Raw genomic sequence first — 17576 nt, 5'->3', positions numbered from 1 at the left:
AGTCCCTACTGAGATAGTACGTTGTAGAAACGTGTCCCGATAAGCGGGAATTAGGCAGGACATATTAGAAGAGGGTAGCCTGTATCACTGTGCATGTGTTGGCGGGAAAGCCAGTTTGTGTACCACATTCCAGTTAGCCTTACTGTAAACTACTGTGAATTGTTAATACTGTTATCCTCCTCCTCCGGCCATTATATCTTACTGTTTAATAAAGCCGGTTTTTGTTTCAGCCTCCTTGTCTGCTGTCCCGTACTTGAAACCTGCATTGCGGTCTCCTATACCTCTGACCGCTACAAGTGGCGCTGCGAGCAGGGTACGGTTACAGAGATGGAGGCGGCTGAAGGCAACGTACCTGATGTTGATGTGAATGCCTTAGGTAATGGTGGAACCCCTACAAGGACCCTCCCTATGGGCATGCTTTTTAACTTGTTGCCAAAATTTGATGGCCAGAACATGTCACTGTCAGACTGGGTGACGAGATTACAGAGCGTTGCTAGAATTTACAATGTCAGCCCAGAGCTACAGGTGGAAATTGCTTTGGCTGCCCTGGAGGGTGAAGCGCGGAAAACTGTTTGCTTACAACCGGAAGCTACGCGCAGTACCTTGAAAGAGATTGTGCGCTTTCTAGAAGAAATATACGGTGAAACAGCTAGTGCGGGCCACCTCCGGGCAAAGTTCTTCTACCGGGTACAGCAGGAAAATGAAGGGGTCTCACAATATGCAACGGCTCTACAGGAAGTACTGGCTGAGATACAGAAAAAAGAGGCAGACGGGATAACCGCCATGGGATCCGCAGACCGGATACTGAGGGAACAATTGATCCTGGGACTCTACAGCTCTCACCTGAGACAAGCCCTACGGGAACGAGTCAGAGTGGACCCTACACTGAATTTTCGGCAAATATTGGCTGAGGCCGTGGAGCGAAGTAAAGAAGAAATTTATGCCTCTGGAGTGATACGGACCCAGACCGCCTCCCTCGGGGTTGCGAAGAATGAAGAGGTCCTGGTTAGAGTGGTGCAGGACCTACAAAGCTCCCTGGGTCTCATGCATGAGAAGTTGACGCAAATAGAGAGACGGATGGATTTGAGCTACCCCCCTGAGGTTGCATATCTGGGGCAACAACAACCTTATCAGACTGCCTCGATGGTTCCTGCACCAGAGCATCCTTACCCACGTATTCCCACCTACCGAGTCCCTCAATATCCTCCAGTGAGCTCGGCCAGTCCAGGCCTACGGGCGCCTCCCGCACACAGACAGAGAGAACAACGCAGAGAGGCTCAGTGCTGGCGGTGTGGAGAAAAAGGACACTTCGCTAGAGAATGCCGGAGGGACCTGCCTAGACGCCCAGAGCCGGCGTTAAACTTCAGGCCCCCGCAGTAATGAGGCACACTGCGGGGGAAGTAGAGTGTCAGGCCACTCAGCACAGCTCCGAACACCTGGTTGCAGGATGTCCCACCATAAGAGCCGAGTTTGAAGGCATTCCAGTCAACTGTTTAGTGGACACCGGATCACAGGTAACGACCATGCCTGAGTCATATTTCAACCGTTACTTTCAAGCACTGGCCAAGCCAGAACAGGGGACATTGATCCGGGTCACAGCAGCTAACCAGCAACAAATCCCTGTCACAGGTGTCGTATGGATGAATGTACGTCTGTGTGGACAGGAAGTTGGAAAAAAAGGTATCCTGCTGGTCCCTGAAACCTTCAAAGAAGATGTACCGGTGATAATGGGCATGAATATCCTGCGAGAGTTGGATCAAATTATGTTCACTAAAAGGGGGCCGGGCTATTGGAAGAATGCCACTCCACACAAACCAACGCAAAAGGCATTTCAACGGTTAATCCGGTTTTGTGGGACACAGAAGAGTGTCCCAGTACATCAGTCTGTAGGAAATATTCGAGTGCCGGGAAGGGCTACCCTTACCCTCCCTCCTGATCGGGAGACTATACTGACTTTGCCCGTGGGAACCTCCCGCAACCTTGAAGGTATGGAGGTGATCATTGAGCCTGCAGGCCTGGGAGAGTTAGGTCAGGATGTCCTAGTGGCCCGGACACTGGCAGTAGTCCAAAATGGACGAGTACCCATAAGAGCTGTAAACGTTGGACAACGGGAAGTCTCTCTGGTGCCAGGAGTGGAACTGGCTCGCGTGTACCTACATCGGGGAGAAGTGCTGAGTCAGGGAGAAGTGACTCTAGCTCCGATAGGCAATTCTGCTTGGACCTTGGCAGTTACTGCAAAGCCTGCAGAGGCACCGACCCCAGAATGGAATGGGACAGTCATCTTGGAACAAATGGAGATAGATGTGAAAGCTCTAAGTCCGGATCATTTACGAGCAGTTGAAACCATGCTGTGGGAGAATCAAGCTGCGTTTGCCCGCAATGCCAATGACTTTGGTTGCACAGATGCTATCACACATGAGATACCGACGGGGGACACTCCCCCAAGCCGAGAGAGATATCGACAGATTCCACCCAAGTTGTATCAAGAGGTGAAGACATTGCTGAAACAGATGATCGATTCAGGAGTGGTTCGGGGTAGTCAAAGTCCCTGGGCAGCCCCAGTGGTGCTTGTCAAGAAGAAGGATGGCACCATTCGATTTTGTGTGGATTACCGGAGATTGAATGCGTGCACAGTGCGGGACTCATATCCTCTGCCTCGCATCGAAGAGTCCCTAACAGCCCTAGGGCGGGCTAAATACTTCTCCACCTTGGATTTAGCAAGTGGATACTGGCAGGTACCGGTGGCTGAACAAGACAAGGAAAAGACAGCATTCATACTTCCCATGGGTCTGTTTGAATTTAATAGGATGCCATTTGGGCTGTCTAATGCCCCAGGAACCTTTCAGAGGCTGATGGAAAAATGTCTGGGAGATCTAAATTTTGAAGCTACCCTGATATACTTGGATGATATTATAGTGTACTCTGCTACTTTTGAAGAACACTTGGCCCGATTAGGACAGGTACTTGAGCGACTGCGGGCCCATGGCCTGAAGATAAAGCCAAAGAAGTGTCATCTCTTCAAGAAGGAGATCGAGTACTTAGGCCATACGGTGTCCAAAGACGGGGTGCTGCCATCCCAAAATAAAGTGGCTGCCATTCAACAATGGCCGGAGCCTAGAACGCTGCGTGAGTTGAAGGCCTTCCTTGGTCTGACTGGTTACTACCGGCGGTTCATCAAAGACTATGCAAAGATAGCGGGCCCTCTGAATGAGATTTTGAGAGGAACTGCTGGGCAATCCAAGAGTCAAAGTGTTCCCTGGGGACAGAAGCAAGAGGAGGCCTTCCTGACCTTGAAAGAGGCTCTGACATCGGCCCCCATCTTGGCTTATGCTGATTTTGACAAACCATTCTTCTTATCTACTGACGGTAGTCTCTACGGACTCGGGGCAGTGTTGTCACAGATACAGGACGGACACGAAAGAGTGATTGCCTATGCCAGTAGGTCCCTGCGGGATACGGAGCGAAACCCTCATAACTATAGTTCCTTCCGGCTAGAGCTCCTTGCCCTGGTGTGGGCCATGACAGAGAAGTTTGCCGGTTACCTTACAGGGGCTAAAATCTTTGTACGGACTGATAACAATCCCCTGGCCCATCTGGATACTGCTAGACTGGGAGCCCTGGAGCAACGTTGGGCAGCTCGCCTTGCAAAGTATGACTTCTCAATTCGCTATCGCTCTGCTACAGAGAATACCAATGCTGATGGTCTGTCGAGGGTTACTTTTGAAACTCCATTGGGAGAGCTTGATGAACAAAAGGAAGAGGATGAAATTCCAGACTTCCGCAAGTTTACACCTCCAGCAGTCGCAGCACAGACAAGCGGGGAGGCCCGGTCCCTGCCTAAGGCATTAGCAAGAACTAATGAGGAATGGGGGCGAATACAAGATGAAGACATTGGACTGCGACAGATAAAAGGTTGGGTGGCTCGGCAAAGAAAACCAGACAGAGAGGAAAGGGCTGATCTTGATGCTGAGATGAAGTCAATTTTACATCAATGGGACAGACTAGAGGTTCATGGAGCTGTTCTATACCGCAAGTGGCAGCAGCCTGCCGATCTGGAGGCAAGATGGCAGGTTGTCATACCAAGGAGTCTGGCACTAGAGATAGCCAGGGAAGCTCATGAATTTGGAGCTCATTTCGGGCCAGTCAAAACTTACCAGTGGCTGCAGCGTTATGTGTATTGTCCACGACTGGAGGTCGTAGTTGAAGAAGTCTGCCGACAGTGTAGAGTGTGTGAGCTTACTAAAAGCACAGAGCAGAGGGCACCCATACAGCCCATACAGACCAAGGAACCGCTGGAGGTATTGCTGATAGATTATCTCCTCGTGGGACAGTCAGCCAGAGGCCCACAATACTGCCTGGTCATGATTGACCACTTCTCCAAGTTTGCAGTGGTCACTCCAACTCGGGACCAGACGGCTGAGTCTGCAGCTCGGGCCATCTGTCAAGATTTCATCCGGGTCTATGGATGCCCGAAACGGATTCACTCAGATCAAGGAGCATGCTTTCAAGGGAAAGTGATGGAGGAGTTACACCGACTGTATGGCATTGGAAAATCCAGGACAACTCCATATCATCCCCAAGGGAATGGGGCCTGTGAGCGCTTTAATCGGACTCTGCTTCAGATGCTGAGGACCTTAGAGGAGGACAAAAAGACACACTGGCCAGACTATCTGCCTGAATTAGTCTGGGCCTACAATAATCGTGTCCACACTACCACCGGCTATACCCCATACATGCTACTGTTCGGTAGAGCCGGACGAGAAATTGTCGAATTGAATTTGGAACAGCCAGAAGATGTGATAGAGCGATCAACCACCTCATGGGTGAAAGAACACCGCAAGCGACTCCAGACCATCTGCCGGTTAGTAGGCCAGAGATTGCAAGAAAAGACTTATACTGACCGTCCTCCCATCCAAGAGATTCCGTTGCAACCTGGAGACCGGGTGCTGGTTCGAGAGAAACGGCCCAGAGGCAAGTTGAGTGAGCGTTGGGAGGTACAGCCGTACAAAGTGATCAAGAGAGTGTATCCCAATGGTCCAGTTTACGAAGTTCGTGTTGAGAATGGGGAGTCGGCTTCAAGGGTTCTACATAGGAATATGCTACGGCCATGTCGGTCAGAAGATCGGATACCTGCACAGAGGACACCACTCCCTGCCCCTTCCTCAGAATTTGTCATTTCCGATGGGAATAATATTGAAGACTGGTGGATTGTTCCTGACTCTGCACGTGATGAAGCCCCTGTTATAGAACCAGTACCAGCTCCAAGGGAGGAAGGACAAGTCCTAACAGAAAGACAAGACCTTCGGAGATCTAGTAGGTCTACTGCAGGGGTTCCACCAAACAGGTACAATGCTGATCAGTTTATTTGGTCTAACTGTATGTATTATGAACAATGTTGTGCTGCCGTTAAAGATTGATTTAACCCTTTTCTTCCCCATGGACTATATAGCAAGGCCGAGGACGGCCACCTTTAAGCGGGGAGGCATGTAGGGGTCAGCCCCTAGGATTACTGAACTATATTGCACTGTGTTCCATCTATAATATATACAGCCTGCTATTTCCAGTTTAGCCACAAGATGTCACTGTTGCTGCCGACCCTTCAGAGGAGAGGAAACAGGAAGTGGCAGTGAGAGAGAACTGTGAGGAGTGTGTGGGCAGCTGAGGAATTCCTGTGCGGAGCTGAGGAAAAGTCAAGTCTGCCCTGAGGAGAGGGAGACTTTGTGTGGATAAAGAGTCGCAGTATCCAGCTAAAGATCGGGCACCTCGGGCAGAGAGAGAGAGCTGTGGTGATTTTGGGCCGCATCTGTGTTCATCCATCCGTCCCAGACGGGCAAGCTGCAGCACTAGGAACTGGACTTCACCTGCCTCATGAAGGAGGCCAAGACAAGGGACCCTCCAGCTGTCTAACGAACTGTGAGTGAGCACCGGTGCTGGATTGTGATAGGGAATAGTACAGTCCCTACTGAGATAGTACGTTGTAGAAACGTGTCCCGATAAGCGGGAATTAGGCAGGACATATTAGAAGAGGGTAGCCTGTATCACTGTGCATGTGTTGGCGGGAAAGCCAGTTTGTGTACCACATTCCAGTTAGCCTTACTGTAAACTACTGTGAATTGTTAATACTGTTATCCTCCTCCTCCGGCCATTATATCTTACTGTTTAATAAAGCCGGTTTTTGTTTCAGCCTCCTTGTCTGCTGTCCCGTACTTGAAACCTGCATTGCGGTCTCCTATACCTCTGACCGCTACACTTTCATGAAAACAAGACCCTCTGGCTACATGACTGGGACTTTTTCAGCCCCCTTCTCCTTCCAGACAGGGTGTTACCTTTACCATTAATCTATTAGTACTTTATTTTAAACTGCTAGTAGTAATAAAAAGCAATCCCATGACTAAGCTCTGGGGGGGGGGGGCAGAGCTAAACGCATTGGTGGCGTGGCCTGGTCAGAGTCCAGGCTGAGGTTGCCACTCCACTCATCTCTGTAGGACACCATAGATGTGTGGCATTCAGGGGTCACCCTTATTCCCTCTAATAATTAAAAAGCAAGCGCTTGTTTTGGCATTATATTTTGTGTACATGTCTTGTCGTGGGAACACTATGCCAAGTTTAAGGCTATTGCCCCCTGCATCCCAGGATAAAGAAGAACAAGGGAAAATCTTCCAATGGGAACACCTGTACTTTAATTTGAGAGATTTCCTGTAACTACCTTACTTTGCGAAATGAACTAAATAGCTCCCCAAATGTTACACAGAGAGAAAAAACACACCTACAATTTACAAACCCAGGTCAGTGGATGCAATAATAACTACCAGCATTGGTGTGGGATGCAATAGTAACCCCCAGCATTAGTGTCAATGGATCCAATAATAACCCTTAGCAATTAGTATCAGGGTAAGCAATAATAACCCCAAGCATTGGTATTGGTGTTCGCAGTAATAACCCCCAGCACTGGTATCCGTCTCTCTTTCAGTGCTGGCGCTGGAACATATAGTTTCAGTGCTCGGCACCCCACTGGCACTCAGGTTTTCTACATGATGCCCACAGGCTACATGATGGGCACCAGGGCTCTAAAGCATTGTCGCTTTGTTCTTATTTCATGTCATTTATATCCCAAACTATATCTGATTGTTATTTGAACCTGCTCACATTAAGGCCGCCTATGACTACCTAAAGGCACAGAGTACAAACAAGCTCATGCTCAAAACATTCTGAAAAATAAACCATCTGTATTGCAAATGGCATGTGTCTAAATTCAGTTGATGGAAAAACCTGATTTGAAGATGGACGGATTGTATGAACCAGGTAGTCAAAGCTGGCACACCTCTTCCACGAGTTCTGGCCCTTGTTAGTGGAAGTTCATGTCACTAGGCTATAAGATTGGACCTACCGTCTTTAAATAGAGACAATACTAATAGCGGGTTCTCTGTTGCTGTGAGTCATGAGATGCCGTGTGATTTAAGATGTGTTAAATAATATATTCTTAGTAATGCATCAGTATGCTATGTGGCTTGTTGTGTTACGTGTACGCAGATTGTACACCTTCATCCATAGCTATAAGTAACTAATCCTGTACAAATGTCTCTCTTCTGTGCTTCTCTCATACAGGGAAAGTGTGAGAAACAGGTCCAGGATGTGATTGAGAGGATCTGGGATTTTATTGACAAGCTTAGTATCAACATGTTGGGCAAGTCTTTTTATACTTTTTTTTTATTTATTTTTTTGTTATGTAAAAGCAAACCTGGGAAACGGGACGTGTGTGTATATACTAATCCAGGGTGATGCAGATTTTACCAAACAATTTTTATGTTTAAAATAGATATTTAACATGTAACTAAATTTAAAGCAGAGCTCCACCCTAAAGTGGAGCTTCCGCTCATTGGAACCCTCCCCCCCCCTCCGGCACCACAATTGGCACCTTTCAGGGGGGAGGGGGGTGCAGGTACCTGTACAGTACAGGTATCTGCACCCACTTCCGGCATAGATATCCGCAGAATCTACGGATATTTACGCCCCTTTCCGCAGGTCCCCCGCTGTCTGCTGGGAAACACACGGATCCCAGAGACAGCGGGGACCATCCTTATTGCGCAGCACGACTCGCGCATGCGCAGTAGGGAACCGGGAAATGAAGCCGCAAGGCTCCACTTCCTGATTCCCATACCCAAGATGGCGGCGGCAGCACCCGAGAGACGATGGAGAGATCGGCTTCGGGCGCCGACATCGCGGGCGCGCTGGACGGGTAAGTGTCCTTATTTTAAAAGTCAGCAGCTGCAGTATATGTAGCTGCTGGCTTTAAAAAAAAAAATAAAAAAATGGCAGAACTCCCGCTTTAAATAGTATTTCTTTCTTGTCCATTAAGGAAGGGAGTCTTTAACTTGCAGGGTTAAATTGATGGCTACTGAAAGATATAACACTGGCAAACAAATGACTGTAGGCCAGCTCAAGATAATGCTCCTACTGCCTCCCCCCCTCCCCACCTTGTCCAATCATAGAACACTTTGCATTCGTTCAGAGAATACAAAACATTCTCTAAATGAATAGCACATGTGCTGAGCCGCCAGCGTCTTCAGAATGCAACAGGACCTGAAAGTAAGAAAGTAAGTAAGTAAGAAAGTAAGATCACTGGAGTAGCGGTGTCTATTTCAGTGATTTCCAGCTTCCAGGGGCATAGGACAGATACAGTTAATACATAGTTACAGTGGTCCAAGCTGGACCAATCTAACTAGCTATAAATATCCATACCCCTACCTTACAGTGCCCCTCCCCTCCTAAAATTTCTGTGTCAACACACACTTTTAGGCCAAGATGTCATTGTTCTGGTTCCTGTGGCAGAATGGTTTCAAGTATTTTACTACAATATTATCATTCCCAAAGCGAAAGGAGGCTTGTGTCCCATCTTGGATCTCAAAGCTTTTTATAAAAAAAAAATATCCTGAGGCACTGAGATTTTAACATTTATTTGCTCAGAAAAATGAAGAGAACAAAGTTATTCAGAAAGTTTACTGACTGTGGTATGGCTGCTCACGTAAAGCAAGGTTCTCCTTTAAAGGGCACCTGGTATGCCACTGGAGCATAAAAATATAACAGGAGTGCCAAACTCAAAGATGCAACAACGCCTTTTTTCACCAGGGAGCCTTGTTGGCTTCTGTGAAAATCAAGGAAGTGTACCTGCATCTGCCAATCTTTCTAGCGCATCAATGCTTTATTTTGCTGTTAGACTGCTACATCACCAGTTCATGGTCCTGTCCTTCAGCCTCTCATTAGTACCTTTTTTGTTCACTAAGGTGAGGGCCCTAGTATTGGCCCTTTTGCACTTTCATGGCATCTCCATTGTTGGGTGGTTCAGTTGGATCCTAAACCTTCAGAAATCTTCTCTGGAACCAATTCATGGTTTGGAGTATCTGGGTCTAGCCCTGGATACAACTCAAGCCAGATTTTTTTTCTTCCACAAGAGAAACTTTAGCCTCTCTGATCTAAAATTTGAACTCTCCAGTCCAGGAGTCATTTGACACTCCACTTCTGCATGGGAGCCTTGGGTCTGAACTGCTTCAAAAAGGAGGCTACTATTTGCCAGTTTCACTCTATACCTCTACAACATAACATTCTGTCATCTAGGGACATTCATTTGACACTGAGGACCGTGCAGGGGACTTGGTTGTCTTCAGAATATTGTCTCCCAATCCACATTCTAGAGCATCAGGTGAATTGGCTGTCTCTGCAGTGGTGGACCATCCTGCTGAAAAGTCATCCGATCCAGATACAGTCAGACAAAGCCATGACAATTACATATATAAACCATCATTAAGGAACCAAAAGTCTCACAGCTACAATAGTTTTTTTTTTTCCAAAATATTTTTTTTATTGGTGACATATAGCAATCGAAATTGGCCTGTATGATTAGTGACCCGAATGGCAAGCGTCATGTCTGGAGGAAACCAGGCATCGCTCATTACCTGGCCAATAACAAACCCTACAGTCAAACATGGTGGTAGCAGCATCATGCTGTGGGGGAAGTTTTTCAGTGGCAGGAACTGGGAGACTAGTCAGGATTGAGGGAAAGATGCAGCAACGTACAGAGACATCCTTGATAAAAACCTGCCCCAGAGCGTTCTGGTCCTCAGACGGGGCGAAGTTTCATCTTACAAGAGGCTGACACTATGCACACAGCCAAGATAATAAAGGAGTGGTTATGGGACAACAATGTGCTTAAATGGCCCACCCAGAGCCTAGACCTGAACCTGATCTCCTGATGAAGCTTGAGAGGTCCTGCAAAGAAGAATGTGAGAAACTGCCCAAAAATAGATGTGCCAAGCTTGTAGCCGCATACTCAAACATACTTGAGGCTGTAATTGGTGCCAAAGGAGTATTGAGCAAAGGCTGTGAATACTTATGTACATGGGATTTTTTTTATTTTTAATAAATTAGCAGAGATTTCAAACAAACATCTTTCACTTTGTATTTATGGGGTATTGTTTGTAAAATTTTGAGGAAAATAATTAATTTAATCCATTTTGGAATAAGACTGTAACATAACGAAATGTGGAATGCACTGTACATTTCTGTGTTTGGTGACCCTGGTTTCCAAGTAGACCTACCTATAGCAGTCAGTGTGACTGCTGCTGGATTATTTTTTCATTATGGGGTATGCAAAAGCTATAGTATGCTTAAAACTTTGTGGGAGGTCTTGCTGCAGAAGCCCCTGAAGTAAAAAAAAAAAAAAAAAACTACATCCACCAATAACTAAAGTATACTTTTTTGAGTGGAATTATACTTTGGCTCATTTTAGCTAGATTTGTTATACTATTTCCTGACTGATTAGAGGTTTGTGTGCTTTTAGGCAAGTTCCTGGCTGATAACATTGTGGGGTCTGTCATCGTGTTCTCTTTGCTCTTCTGGATCCCTCTCAGTATCCTGGTCCACTGTGTGGTGAGTACACGTTTCATGCTGAACATTGTGACATGTCCCTACTAATCAATATGAAAGGAGGGCAAATAGGAGAGTAATCCACAGTAATTGAACACATTCTTTGTTCTGATGTAGAGGTCAGAGTTTTGTACACTGAACTTTAAAACTCCATTCCCAGCAGTAATAATTGTCAGATTTTGTACTTTGGAGTTTTACTAGGCCAACAATCTAATGTAGAATGTTCTATCCAAAAACAAAATGCAGGCACAAAGGAACAGCTATTCTTATACAGTGCCTCCTTAATTTAGATTTATATTTCCTATAGTTGAATTTATTCTTTCAGTATGTTTGCTACTAACGGGTGACAGGAGTGGTGTCATTTGGCTTATAGGTGGTTAATGATTTTGTTTCATTACATTATTTGCGGTGTGCATTGGCTATATAAATGGCCAAGTGCTGGGTTGCCTTTGCTAAAGGCCACTAAATTCTGAGGTGAATCCCCATACTTAAATGTTATTACTAATCAGTGGCAAAACTAGACATTCTTTCACCCGGGGCAAAGACCCAGGTCCACCAATCACGATTTGTCATGGGTAATCATGGGTGCATATTTCTCAGCACAGTAGCATCTGGGGCTGAGCCAGCATTACTCCTCCTTTCACGATACGTCACCGGCCAACAGGAGCATGCCTTCCTATATCCTAGAGGCGATTCAGTTCGCATTGTGCCCTATACAAGTATTTCATTCATTCATTCATTCATCTGCTACTATCGCCGGGTCCTAGTGCCCCCGGGCACCCCATAAAAGCTCAAAGGCACAGCAGGGATCATACAGATCACTACCTACCCCCCCATCCTGGCGCCCCTCTCAATACAGCGCACGGGGCACATGCGCCCCCCCCAGTTAATTTCGGCCCTGTACCTAATAACACGCTGAAGCCAGCTACTGACTGGAAAAGGCATTTGGAAGATCCAATAGATTTAACCTCTTGCTGTCCATGTGTAACACATGTGCGGTGACAAAAGGGTGGGCTTTAAAGCTCACATGCAACACATATCTGCTGGGTGGCCAATGTTTCTGTGCTAGGAGTGTGCTCACTGTATGCTTCCAGCACAGAGACCAAGCTGTTAAAGACAACGATCCAGACTAATCAGCAATCGTGGGATCGGCTCCCAATCATATGTCCACAGTATAAGCCAATCACAGTAGTCATGTGATTGCCAATTTTTCCCGCCCCCTGGGTGTTCAGAAGTTTTTAAAGGTAAGCTGCGGCGGAAGGGAAGGGATTACAAAAATGTAATATATTGCAGCTCACCAGTCCTTAGATGTAGTGGCTGCATTCGTTTTCCTTTTCTGGCCAAGAACGTTTTCTGCAAGTACAAAAATACCGGTTATAAAGGGAATGCAGCCACCCCACCTAAGGAATGGTAATCTGCAGTATATTACATTTTTGTTTTTGGGTTTAGATAAACTAGACCAATGGTCTTCAAACTACGGCCCTCCAGCTGTTCAGGAACTACAATTCCCATTATGCCTAGTCATGTCTGGGAATATCAGAATTTTACAATGCCTCGTGGGGTGTGTAGTTCTGCAACAGCTGCCAAGCCGTAGTTTTATGATCACTGCACAATGGGTGCTCAACCTGTGGCCCTCCAGCTGTTGCTAAACTACAAGTCCCATCAGGCCTTTTGGGAGCCATGATTGTAACTGTCAGCCTTACAATGCCTCATGGGATTTATAGTTCCCCATCAGTTGGAGGGCCAAAGGTTGAGCACTCATAAACTAGACAAATGTGGGATCCCACCCCAACGTGTGACCTTCTTGACTGAACTAGCGTGTTTATCTGATATCCCTGATGAGACTTAGGCGATCAATAATAACAGTCAAGGAACATTTCTTCCCATCCTATTTCCAGGCACACAGAACGATGAACTCTACTCCACACAGTTTCTGTATAGGCAGCCTTTATGTTTGCTGTTATAACAGTATATTTGCTACCTAGTATACGATGAATGGAAGTCATTATTTTTTCCCATGTTTTACCAGGATAAGAAAATGGACAAGCAGTATGAGGAAAATGCCAAATCCTTATTTTTGCCAAGTGTAAGTATTAATGTCTGCCAATGTGGTAAAAGATTGGGTATCTCAAAAAGGATGACTGCACATGCGTATGTGCTTTTTACTAGGCATAGGGTAATCCCATACTACATCTAAAATTGCAGAGAATCGCCCATAAACTTTACATCAGACCTTCATGCTAGACTTCTAAATATCCACTCTCCCCAAACCAGGCTACATTATGAAGAATGGCATCCATGCTTTGTACAAAAATTGGTTTGTTTTTATAATGACATGTTGATCTTTTTTTCTTTTGAGGATAGGAAGTGTATTGTAAAATCACCCCTCCTCACCCCAGTCCCCTGTTCGTCATAAATCTTCATATTAACCTTAAATGCTATTGAATGGTATTAAACACAAAACCAGAAATGTAATATATTGCAGTCTACCAATCTTTAGATGTGGTGGCTGTATTCGTTTTCTTTTCTTAGGCTTTCTGTTTTTATCTGGTGATTCGGCCAATAACATGCCACCTGTATTAGTGTGCCTCCACTCTAGATGAACAAGCGCAGAGGGGCATCTTTGGACAGCAGTATTGTTAGTCTCGGAGGAGAGGAATGTTAGATGAACTATCAGATTTAGAAATTGAAGCCAAACTTCAGCTCACACTTATAAACTGTTACAGCAGTTTTGTTTCCTTTTGGGATAAAGCTTTTACATAAATAAAAGCTGATCGTTGAAAGCACGCCTGTCAGTGTTATATTGATTTGTTTTCAACCCTCCAACTGCTACATCTGCAAGAGATCTGTTTCTTTTGAAAAACAGATTTACTGGCCAGATCACCCTGTGAAAATGAAAGTAAGTCTAAAAAATAAAACTATTGCAGCCATCACATCTAAGAATTGTAAAGCTGCAATATAATAAATGTTTGCTTTTGGATTTGATCCCACTTTAAATCTGAACTCCAAAAATAAGACAAAATGTACTCTTGCAATAGGCCCGCACCCCTTCCCCCTACCAAGCAAGGGTTATGTGCTCATTTAGTCTGACTGCAGAGCTAAGGAGTATTGCTTACCTTAGGCTGACCATACATGTTCAATTTGCTTGTACTATTTTCCAACATCCATATGTTATGAGGTCACAATTAACGTACTTTGAATTGTATCCAGTTAGTCAGGCCCTTGCACTAAATAGTTTGGTTTATAAAAGTAGAATTGAATATATATGGCTAGCCTTACTCCTGACTCCAGCGGTGTCCCTTAATCCACATGACCCATCCCCTGCAGACAAGGGACGTTTTGTAGACTTTAGTTACGTTTTAAGCTCTAAACTCTATTAAATACACTCTTTAACATTATGTAATATAAGTATAGTCATTCTTTCAGAAATATAATCTTTCAATCCCATGCGGAATTGTGTTCTGAGATTTGTATCTATTCTCATCTAAGGATGGGCTCAGGCGTGTTCGCAGCTCCACATACCCGATCCCGCCAAGAAGCTTACACTGTGCAGCGCTAATCACAGGCAATGAGACTTTTCTTTATCCTACATCATGGGGCACAGAGCCTTAATTAATGGGTTATAGGCTACCTTCAGGTGTTGACACTGGTAAACCCAATCAAGGACGTTTATTCCCTATGTAACCCCTCCTCCTTCCAGGAGAACATCTGTTTTTTTGCCAGTGTCTAAAGGTGTTGGTCACGAGTGAAGATGTGCTCTGAGGAGCTCCAGGAGGGATCCATGCTAGATTTAAATAGCCTCCATACACCAGATTCATCCAAAGTGCCACTGAGGCCTAAAAGTATGGTACCTGGGGCCTTGTATCCAAAGCACGAAGTTTTGCCTGTAACGCCTCTCTTTGTAGGGCTGGACCCCAGGAACCCAGGGCTTAGGTCTTGTTACGTTACCTAAACTGCCTGATTTACAAGTCCAGGGCAGTTGGAACCCTGTTTTAGGGACCCCGTCCCTGAAGGTTTGCTACGCAGCCTGCTGTGATGGGTGAAGGTTGGATTGTTTGTTAATTTAGCAAATCCTACGGCGAGGATAAGGTAAGGGAAGAAATTTGGGTATTAAAAATATCTATGTATTTCTTCCATTTGGGAAAAAATTTTGTCATGCCTAAATTCTCCACTTCTCCACTAAGTGGAGTCTATGCACATACCTTACTCTGTTGTCTTCACTGTAAGCTCAGTCCGTGTGTGGTTGCAGCAGTGTGTAGAGGGGTAGAGGGAGACTCTGCAAGGTAAGAGAGAGCTACAAAAGTTTTCTTCTCCCCATGACCATGATGGGATCAGAGGGTCAGGGGGACAGCAGCGCTGTACACCCCTTATATCAAACCCCCCCCTGTGCGCGGCAGGGGGGGTGCGGAGGTCCCGCTAATACCACTAAGGTTTTACTGTGGCTGTTTTTTTACTATGTTTGTGCCTACTGCTGGATGGGTCTTTGACCAATACCAAATGGAGACAAAATCTAAGAGATCTAAATCAGTTCCTAAAGATCCACTCCTTTTGCATGGAGACGATCAGGTCAGTAGTTTCTACCCTTCTAAGAGGAGAACTTTTGGCATCAATCGACATCAGGGATGCATATCTGTATGTCCCTATATTTCCCGCTCACCAAAAGTTTCTGTGGTTCCAGTTAGAACAGCATCATTTTCAGGCTAGCCACAGCACCCCGGGTGTTTACCAAAGTGCTGCCCCCCCCCCCCCCCCCCTTTAGCCAGGTTAAGGGCACGTTGCATAACAGTCATAGCGTACCTAAATGATCTATTGCAAATAGATCAGTTGGTGGCTCGTTTGGAGCAAAGCATACGCACCACAACCAACTATCTGAAAAGTTTGGGTTGGATTCTCAACCAATAGAAATCTTCCTTAATACTGCTAAAGAGACTGGAGTACTTTGGTCTGATCATAGACAGGAAATGGTGTTCTTGCCTCAGGCAAAGATCAACTCCATAAAGGAGCTGGTGCGGATGGTCAGGTCAAATGGTGACCCCTCTATTCGCCTTTGCATGAGGTTACTAGGAACCATGGTGGCTTCATTCAAAGCAGTTCCCTATGCCCAGTTTCATTCATGACTGTTGCAAAACAATATACTGTCTGCTTGGAACAGCTTTAGACTTGCCAATACAGCTGTCCCCAAGAGTGTCCCAAAGCCTCACTTGGTGGTTACTAGCCCAGAATCTACTGAAAGGAAGATCCTTCAGTCATCTGGAATGTGGTAACGTGAGAATGCCAGCCTTTCAGGACAGATTTTTTTTTTCTAGTCCAGGGACAGTGATCAAGAACCAAAAGAACCTTGCCCATCAATATCCTAGAGATTCGGGCAGTACGTGTGGCTCTAAAGGTCTGGACTTTCAGGTTACGGGATTGTCCTGTCAGGATTCAATCCGACAATGCCACAGCTGTTGCCTATTTCAATCACCAAGAGGGCACCAAAAGTCTCTCAGCACAGAGAGAGGTGTACCATATTCTAACTTGGGCAGAAAGGAATGTTCTGTGCCTTTCGGCAGTCTTCATCCCGGGAGTAGGGAATTTGCAGGCGGACTACTTAAGTCGCCAGCAGTTATTCCCAGGGGGATGGTTTCTTCACACTGACATATTTTGGACTGTTTGCCAAATATTGGGGACTCTGGATGTAGATCTTCTGGCATCCAGGTTCAACATGAAGTTAGTCAACTTTGTGGCCAGAAGAAGGGATCCACTCGCATGTGGAACAGATGCAGAAGGTCATGGTATGCAGAAATCATAAAGATGGCAGTGGAGGGCCCATGGTCCCTCCCACTACGGCCAGATCTGCTCTCTCAGGGACCGATATTCCATCCTCCTTTACAGTTTCTAAATTTAAAGGCTTGGCTATTGAAACCCACATTCTGAAGAAACGTGGGCTTTCTGGGTCAGTTATCTCTACCCTGATTAATGCAAGGAAGCCAGCTTCCAGAACTAAATATTATTGGGTCTGGAGGGCTTATGTTTCCTGGTGTGAATCCAAGGATTTGTACCCTCTGAGATATATCATAGACAGAATTCTTGCCTTTCTACAATTGGGGGTAGAAATTAAATTGGCCTTGAGTACTATTAAAGGCTAAGTCTCAGCTTTATCGGTCTTATTTCAAAGACTACTTGCTACTCATTCTTTAGTCTGTTTTTTTTCTACAAGGGGTAACATGGCTTAATCTGCCCATCAAACCTCCCTTGAACCCTTGGGAGTTAAACTTAGTTTTTCTTTCGTTCACTGACTGACACAGCTCCATTATTCTTGACCCTAGGGTTGTTACGCCATCTTCAGGAGAGGACTAGGCAGAACATGTTATACATGTGAAAAAACAGAACTTTACAGTTCCGCCCAGGGGGCGGTCCCCCGAGTAACAACCCCTCAGCCTGCTTCCTGCAGCTCGGATTTTTTTCTGCCTAGTGAAGGAGATGGACCTAGGAACCCTGTGGGACCATCGGTCCTGGGAATTTTTTGCGGAAGTTTTCCTTTTGCGCAAGATTTTTAGATCCTGTGATCTACTATCAACAGCCGGCTGGGTGACAGGGTGGATAACCTTATCTTTGTAGTCTCCCCAGCCTGGCCATCGAGCGTGTGCAGACCCTAGCTATGCGCTGGGTCGGCC

At 45.8% G+C, this 17576-nt stretch overlaps 1 protein-coding gene across 2 annotated transcripts in view; it reads left to right on the top strand.

The window, feature by feature from the left end:
• Nucleotides 1–17576, top strand: part of ADAM17 (ADAM metallopeptidase domain 17) — a 130203-nt gene that overhangs the window by 99850 nt on the left and 12777 nt on the right. For both annotated transcript variants that reach the window (XM_077488764.1, XM_077488763.1), the window contains exons 17-19: nt 7606–7684; nt 10835–10923; nt 12950–13006. In XM_077488764.1, coding sequence (XP_077344890.1) covers nt 7606–7684; nt 10835–10923; nt 12950–13006 — 225 coding nt within the window. The remainder of the gene's footprint in view (nt 1–7605; nt 7685–10834; nt 10924–12949; nt 13007–17576) is intronic.

This window comes from Lithobates pipiens, unplaced genomic scaffold (assembly GCF_037356315.1).
Source record: "Lithobates pipiens isolate NorthernLeopardFrog02 unplaced genomic scaffold, aLitPip1_a1.2 Scaffold_18, whole genome shotgun sequence".
NCBI classification, from domain to species: Eukaryota; Metazoa; Chordata; class Amphibia; order Anura; family Ranidae; genus Lithobates; species Lithobates pipiens.
Note: the sequence above shows the minus strand (reverse complement) of the source record. Positions and strands in the feature narration are given on the sequence as shown.